At 44.0% G+C, this 7934-nt stretch overlaps 1 protein-coding gene across 3 annotated transcripts in view; it reads left to right on the forward strand.

Annotated features, from left to right (window-relative positions):
- The window catches only part of LOC102373999 (zona pellucida sperm-binding protein 2-like), a 17445-nt gene that overhangs the window by 5702 nt on the left and 3809 nt on the right, over positions 1 to 7934 (forward strand). For all 3 annotated transcript variants that reach the window (XM_006028575.2, XM_006028576.2, XM_006028577.1), the window contains exons 10-16: positions 3392 to 3545; positions 3624 to 3832; positions 3942 to 4059; positions 4182 to 4387; positions 5540 to 5657; positions 5875 to 6044; positions 7832 to 7905. In XM_006028575.2, the coding sequence (XP_006028637.1) occupies positions 3392 to 3545; positions 3624 to 3832; positions 3942 to 4059; positions 4182 to 4387; positions 5540 to 5657; positions 5875 to 6044; positions 7832 to 7905 (1049 nt within the window). The remainder of the gene's footprint in view (positions 1 to 3391; positions 3546 to 3623; positions 3833 to 3941; positions 4060 to 4181; positions 4388 to 5539; positions 5658 to 5874; positions 6045 to 7831; positions 7906 to 7934) is intronic.

The raw sequence follows: 7934 nt of genomic DNA on the forward strand, positions 1-7934 counted from the left end.
TTGAAATGATATAATTTGACATGGAAAAACAATGGTGAGTTGTGGGGGGGGTGGGGGGGAAGCTGTATATCATTGTCCATCCCATGTGTCTTTCCTGCCCCTCCCACCCCCCAGGGTGGGGCAGGACATTTTCAATTGGATGTGAATTCAACTTCTGCTTGGCCACACCAAAAGAGAATCAATTATTTTCCCCTACTCTACTTTAAGATACCAGTTAACCTGGGGAACACCTTGATGGCAAATCTGACAGCTAGTTGCTCTTAGCTGAAGAACAGGCTACCCCCAATATGTTGTGTTGCCCCCAGTATTCATAAACTTCTTTTGCTACCTAGAGATCCTAAGCATCTCTTAAGGGGATAGTGCACCAGGCCCTGTCGAAGTGGGCTGACCTGCTTAGAATTGAGACTCTTCTGCAACCCTGTAGAACCCTGTAGAAACTGCTTCTGCAGTTTTTTTGGCAACTATTGATTCATAGAAGTTAGGAGCTAGAAGGGACTTCATGAGATCATCAGGTCCAGCCCCCCTGCTGTAAGGCAGGAAAGACTGCTGAAGTCGGATGACCCCAGCAAGGTGTGTGTTCAGTCATCTTTTGAAGATCTCCAGAAAAGGTGACTGTGTATCACCTCTGGGGGAAGTCTGTTCCAGACTCTGGACATGCTAGCTGTAAGAAGGTTTTTCCTTATCTCTAATCTGAAATGATCTATCAGTTTATAACTATTATTCCTAGTCTTCCCTTGGTGAACAGATGTTCTCCTAGCCCCTGTTGTTTGCCCCTTATATACTTAAAGGTTGCCACCAAGTCCCCTACGAGTCTTGTCTTTTTCAGGCTGAACAGTCCCATGTCCTTCAGCCTCTCCTTGTACATGGTCTGTTCTTCAGACCTCCAATCATTCATGTTGCTCTCCTTTTGAACTCTTTTCCAGCTACACTATATTCCTCTTGAAGTATGGTGCCCCGAACTGGATGCAATACTCCAGCTGCAGGCACACTAATGCTAAGTAGAGTAGGTGGATGACCTCCTTAGTCTTGCTTGTGATGCATTGGTTGATGCATGACAGAGTGGTTTGCACTTTGCTGGCTATAGCGCTGCATTGGTGGCTCATGTTCATTTTGTGGTGACCCACCAAGCCTGTAAGTATGTTGTGGATTATTTCTCCCCATATGAAGCGCTTTACATTTCTCGTTGTTAAACATCATCAGGTTTAGATCTGCCCACTTTACAAGCCTGTCCACGTCAGCCTGTATCCTCGGGCTGTGTTGGAGCATGATGGCACTCCCCCATAACTTGATGTCATTTGTGAACTTTGCCAGTACACTTTCTGTATCCAAACCATTGAAAGTGAAAAGCACTGATCCGAGTACTGAGCTTTTAAGGACACCACTGGTTACCTTTCGCTATGTTGACTTGGTTCCATCTATTAACACTCTGGGTCCAATCTCGGAGCCAGTTTCCCAGCTGCTGGACTGTTAAATTGTCCACAATTTCTCAATTTAACCACAAGGACATTGTGGGAGGCCAAAACAAAGACCCTTTTGAAATCCAAGTGTATGATGTTAACCTCATCTTCCTTATCCAGGTGGCGAGTTACCTGATTGTAGAGATGAGGTTAGTCAGGCATAACCTGCCTGCCACAAAGCCATGTCGGCTGTCTTTTACAATACTGCTTTCTGTTGGGCTATCACTGATGGATTCTTAAATAACTCCTTTTTTTTTTTTTTTTTTTTTTTTTTTAGGGATTGAAGTCAGACTAATTGGCCTATAATTCCCTGGATCTACCTTCTTTCCTTTCATGAAGATGGGCACCACAGTGGCCCTCTTCCAGTGTTCTGGGACCTCACCCGGGTGCCATGAGTTCTTGAATAGCTTTACAATCAGTCATGTAGTGATACCACCAGTCCTTTCAGCACTCCTGGGTGTAGTTCATCTGGTCCTGCTGACTAGAGAGGCTGGATATCTACTAGGTATTCCCTCACAAGATCTTCGCTGATTTATAGGTGGGTGTTCACTCCTGCCTTGTCCATCCTGCTTTCTATCAGGCAAGTTTTTTTTTGGGGGGGGGGTTAATATCCTTGGTCTGGTGGAATACCAACATGAAGTATTCATTTAGAGATTCAGTCTTCTCCCGAGTGCCAGTTATCAGTTGTTGTCCCATCACATTCAGCAGTGGTCCTACGTCTTTCTCTCTTCCTCCCCACCCCCCCCCATTTTCCTGCTTCCTACATATCTAAAGAAAGACTTCTTATTGTCATTGACTTCTGCTGCAGTTTTTGTTTTGGTTTCTGCCTTTCTGCTTTTCTAATCTGTTCCCTACAGGTGCAGGCCATTCCTCTGTACTCCTCCTTGGGTGTAATCCCCAGCTTCCATCTCTTATAGGCTTCTCTCTTTCTTCTTTCTTCAGGAGGTCCACAACCTCCCTATTGAGCCAGAGAGGTCTCTCAGCCCTTCTGCTACCCTTCTTACAGAGGGGAATGAATGTCCTTTGTGCTCCAAGGATCATATCCTTCAGGAACGGCTGCTCTTCTTGGACCCCCTTCCCTAATGGACCATGGTCCCACAGGGCCTCATCCACCAATCTCCTTGTAGAAATCAGCTTTCCTTAAATCAAGGATTTCTACCCTACTGAATTTTTATTTATTTATTTATTTTTTTTTTTCCCCTGCCTTATAATGGATGGTGAAAGTGATAGCTTCGTGGTCTCTGTCACCCAGATGACCCTCAATCCTCAGGTTACTCACCAGATCATCCCCTTCGGCCAAAACCAAATCCAGGAGTGCCTTTCCCCTGGTAAGCCCATACACTTCTTGAGTCAAAAAAAGCTCCTTGATGCAAGTGAGGGAACTATGTGACCACTCGGATCTAGGTGAGTGCTCTTCCCATGAGATGTCTGGGTAATTTGAAGTCCCCAATGACAACCATGTTACCTGAGCGTGCAACTCCTGCCTTCTGGATCATAATGTATGCATGAGAGATCACCCAGACCTTCAATGCATATGCCTAAGCAGGAGCGGGGGTTTGTTTGTTTTTGGAGGAATGGAAGCTGACCAGACCTTGCGTGCCCCCCCCCCCCCCCCCCCTTTTTTTTAGGCTACTGAGACGGTCTGGATTCTGAGTCCAGACACTTGGTGCCTCCATGGCTGTATTTGTATAAGCAAATTGAATTGAAACTGGGTCTCCTGTGTGGCAGACAAGGCTTTTACCACTGAACCACAGGGGACTCTGGTTTCTCAGCAGAAGAGGGGTAAGCACCCTAATCAAAGCTTTCTCTTAACAATATTGTATTCTATATAATGGATGCATATCTGCAGCCATCTTCATCTAGTACGTATCTACTTGACACTTTCAGAGGTGCAAAACCACACTATAATAAAGGATGATGACTCTTGCTTTCAGACTCATGTAAATGATGGAGAACATGGGACAAAATATATCATCAACATGATTTTGGAACATCAGTGGCAAGATAACAGGTGGGGAGTAACGAAACATACCATAATTAAGAAAATTGAAACTCCATTTAAACATGTGCAACTTAACTTGGTTAACAGTAAGTATCTGAGTACACTTTGATCTGGTAGCAGAATTTAGTCCTGATAAAAGTTGATGCCAAGCCACTCTTCCTTAGATACCAATTACAACATCAGGCTGGTCAATGTGACCATTGGAGTATTCCTCCCAGATGTGGAATTGGTGAACTTCACCACAGAAACAACAACAGTATCTGTTCCTGAAGCTTTTCAGTATGGCTATGAGATCTATGAGACTACATATCCTAATGGAACCAAGAGCTACATAATAGAAGCTGCGTTTGATGTGCCTAGCATTAAGAAAGAGGTATGGATTGAAGAGCTATTGTAGAATGGTGTATAGCCAAGATTAATACTCAGAGTTGTTCCTAAATATGATATTTTCTGTGGGGCTTTTTTTTTCTTTTTCTTCCTAGTACATGACTGAGGATTCAAGAATATACACTCTAAACGTTACACTTGGATTTGTAATATATCCAACAAGTCAGACGTTCACTGTTCCAGTCATAATTGTTTCTGTTGTCAAGGATGCCGGTAAAGAAAACACTTAGCCTTATAAATAGCTAGACTTGTAGTATAGCTTGGTTGAATCCAAGAGAATTCCACTTTGGCTATATTTAAATTCCCCCATTTGTCAACCCTTAATTCTGTTGCAGTATTGCCTAGTGCAAGAGGATTTTGTGATGGGGAAAACCTTTATCTGACAGTTATTCGTGGAAATGTGGATCAGAACTGGCTTCCATTCATCTCAAACTTGTACCTGTCGCCAGAGGCTGCCCAAAAGCACAACTATGGATTGAATGACAATGGCACACACTTCACAGTTCGTGTCCCTCTCCATGCCCCTCATGTGCTGTATGAGGTAAGTATGCATAAATATCCCTGTCACACAATAGAAGGTGGCTTTAGCAGCGGTAACTGAGATTATAACTTGCAGGCCCAATCCAGTTTAGGGAGTCGTGCCATTGGTCCTAATGGGCTCCCCACGTGTGTGTGTGTGTGTGTGTGTGTGTGTGTAAATGGGGGAACAGTGGTAATGTTAATTGCCATGGCTGTGGGAGCCACAGTGACTAATTCTGCTGCCATTTGTCCTGCCCCCAAAATTCTGGACCTGTAAGGAGTACAAAGTCAAATGTAGTTCTACACCCCTGATTTTAAGTTCTTGGACTGACCCCCACATGGCAGATTGGGGCCCAATTTTTTGTTTTTGAGTTAATCATTTCTCCACTCCCCTCCCCCCGATTTTAAATAGCTAATAAAAAAAAAATGCACATAACTAAAGTGTACTTTAAAATGGCAAGCTTTCACTGGAAATAATGACTAGGAAAGAAATAGAAACTAATTTTTCAAATGAAACTTTGTCTAGAAATGCATCCTATCACTTGTCCCTTAACTTTAAGGGAGAAGCTTTTTAAAAAAATCTGTTTCGGGGTGGAGCATTGGAGGCTTCCTTCCCTTCCGCCCCATTGGTAGTAGAGGAGAGGCTAATGACACAGAGTTTAAACTGCTCATTTTTGAACAGGATAAACTAGGAGCACTTACAAAGCCTAAAAATCTTTCAAGAACTCTCTTCCAAGAAGGCTTTGGATAGACCCTGTACCTCTTGTACCATCTTACGTAATGCTTCAGCAAACACTCACTCAAGAAATCCATGGGATTGGTAGGTAGCTTCTCCATGCTGAAGCATCTGAAGGATGGTCACTAGAGTAAGCTTTGACCAAGTATGGCAAGCCAAACTACAAACTGAGGTGGTGCTAAATTGTCAGAACTCTAGTGCCAGTGGGACAAGAGTAAGCAAGGTAAGTATGGCAGGCTGTGGTTTGGTTTTATCCCCTGGCACCACAGGAGCTGTTACTTCCCGCTGATTTTCAATGGAGTCCGGGTTTCACCCTTAGATTCCACTGTAAATATCACTTCAGTTTCACATAAACCACTACTAATCTAGACCAAAATGCCTGTCACTTAATCTACTGATGAACTTGTGACCTTTTCTTTCCTTCTTTCCTTCTTTCAGGATATTCATCCTTCAGGAATAATGACTTCATTTCATCTCATAATGAAGGATGACAACAGCCTGGCAGTTATGAGAGACTTCTCAATTTCCTGTAGATTTTCCGCTAAAGAATTAATAGGTATCTCCCTTTATGTGAATTAACCAGTATATGATGCATGCATTGTCGTGGGTTGGTTTTTGGGGGGGGGTTTTGGTAGCACTTCTAGTTTGAGCCAATAAAATATTTTGTTCTTCAATCAAAATCAAACTCTTCTGATTTTTAGGTTCAGAATTTCTCTTTAACTCATGCAAATCCAACCATGCTTGTAAACATTAGAAACCCTGCTTATTTTCAGATTGTCAGTCCAATGGAACAATGACTGTCACTGCAATTAAACTGGCAGGAATTGAAGACCTGGACACCAGCTTGTTTCACTTGAGAGACCGACAATGCAAGCCTGCTCTGGTGACAGAGAGGGCTGCAACTTTCATTTTCAATGTAAACAGCTGTGGAACAACTAGAAAGGTAAAAAACTGTAGCTGAAAATTTACCCTATAGCTAAAGAGAGCAGATTGCTAGAACAGAGTTTTACAAAACCACAACCATAAGGAGTGGAAAACTTGTTCCTCTTACCCTATTTCTGACCTTGCGCACTCACTGAAAATTACTAGGAATTCAAAGATTGAGGAAGGTACTCTGCAAGCCAGTCTTCAGTTTTTGATACTTTTAATAATGATGGCCACATACAAGTAGCAATATATTTGACTAAGTGGGTGTCAAGTGTTGGCCACAACTAGCAAAGGCCTGAATTCAGATGCGAGGAAGAGAAGGCCGCAAAGCATAGATTGCACTGTAGTAACTGGAATCTACACGCAAAACCATCAAGTGAGCCTGTCTTATGGTAATGTAAATTGACTCTGCTTGTTCCTCATACTGAATGGTGTAGTGTTTTTTGTTATGACACCTTGCTGTGCGTCTGCATGTTGCCATACGGTGATGGTGCTATAGTGCCATGCTTTAGTATTTCCTTCTGGAAGTACTAAAGCATGGTACAGTAACCACCCATACTGCACTGTGCGCACAGGGCACAGCTGGATTTCGCCACTATGTTGCTGTAGCGGCTCGCTAAAATGGAGTGTACTGCTACAGCAAAGTAGCTGCTGATCACATGTAAACCCACATGATTGCTACATTGCTGTAGCACACAGTGATGTAGCACGTTGCTCTGTCGGCACAAGGAGACATGTAGACAGGACCCTTGAGAAACTAATCTCTTCCCATGAGGCACAATGTAATAGTGGATAATACTCCCTCTGCACATTCAGATAAATGCACAATGGGCTCTAATGTGCAATTGCCCAATCGTACCTCCTGTTATACCACATGTGCATGGCAGGAGGTGCAATTGTGGGACCGTGCATTAGATCCTATCCTGCTTTATTCCTGGTAGAGGAGGAGCCTGACCCTATGCTCCCCTTGCATTAGCAATAGGCAAGCTCTTGCAGCTGGGAGCCCACTCAGTTGAGGGGTTTCCAGTCATGGGGCTATCCTCACATACCTCCCACAGCTGGGAGATGACTGCAGTGGTGATTCCTCCTCTCCCAGAAGTTTCATGCACTCCTTGGGCAGCAAAATCTTGCTACATCCTGCAGCTGCTTGGTCCCGGCACCAGGAGGCACACTGCAGAGCCCCAGAGCCCACAGCTGTGGGACCCTAGGTCCTGACAGCTGTGGGGCGATGCCAGGGTCCAGAGTCCAGAGCTGCTGGGGATGAGAGTTCTAGGACTTGCAGCCCCAGTTGGGCAAGGTGCACCCCTGCAGCTGATGGGGGGGGGGGGGGTGTCCCAATGCATGGGAGATGCTGCTACACATGTACACTTAAGTTTTGATAGTGATCACCTCAAAAGTTGCTACACATTTTTTGAGGTCTAACTTTATAGCTAGTTGGAGTTTGTTATTGCATGTTGAGTATTTGCACATGTAGCTGGTCTTGAGGCAATTGCATGATACCTGTAACATGTAAAGGGTGCCCAAGAGGCACATCCATGCACTACTGGAATGTAACTATTCCACAGCTCTACCCCAGCAACTATCATTGACCAACATGCATGCTTCTGGGGTTTGGTGGGGTTAAGCTTCTCTGGCAGTCCTTATGCTAAGTCTCAGCTGGCACACTACAGGTGAAAAAGCAATTGAGCAGACATGTGAACTATTAATAACATACTGGCTATGGCAACACCTAAGGTTTTTCTAACTAAACCCCAGTCTTACAGCAGTCTCGTTGATATGCTTAGCAATACTGGTCTCTTTCAGTTTGAAAACACAGTTATGACCTATGAAAATGATGTGCTCTACTTCAGACCTGACAGCAACATGCCAGCATATAAGTGAGTACCATTCCCCTGGAAAGGGAAAG

This window comes from Alligator sinensis, unplaced genomic scaffold (genome assembly GCF_000455745.1).
Source record: "Alligator sinensis unplaced genomic scaffold, ASM45574v1 scaffold870_1, whole genome shotgun sequence".
Taxonomy (NCBI): Eukaryota; Metazoa; Chordata; order Crocodylia; family Alligatoridae; genus Alligator; species Alligator sinensis.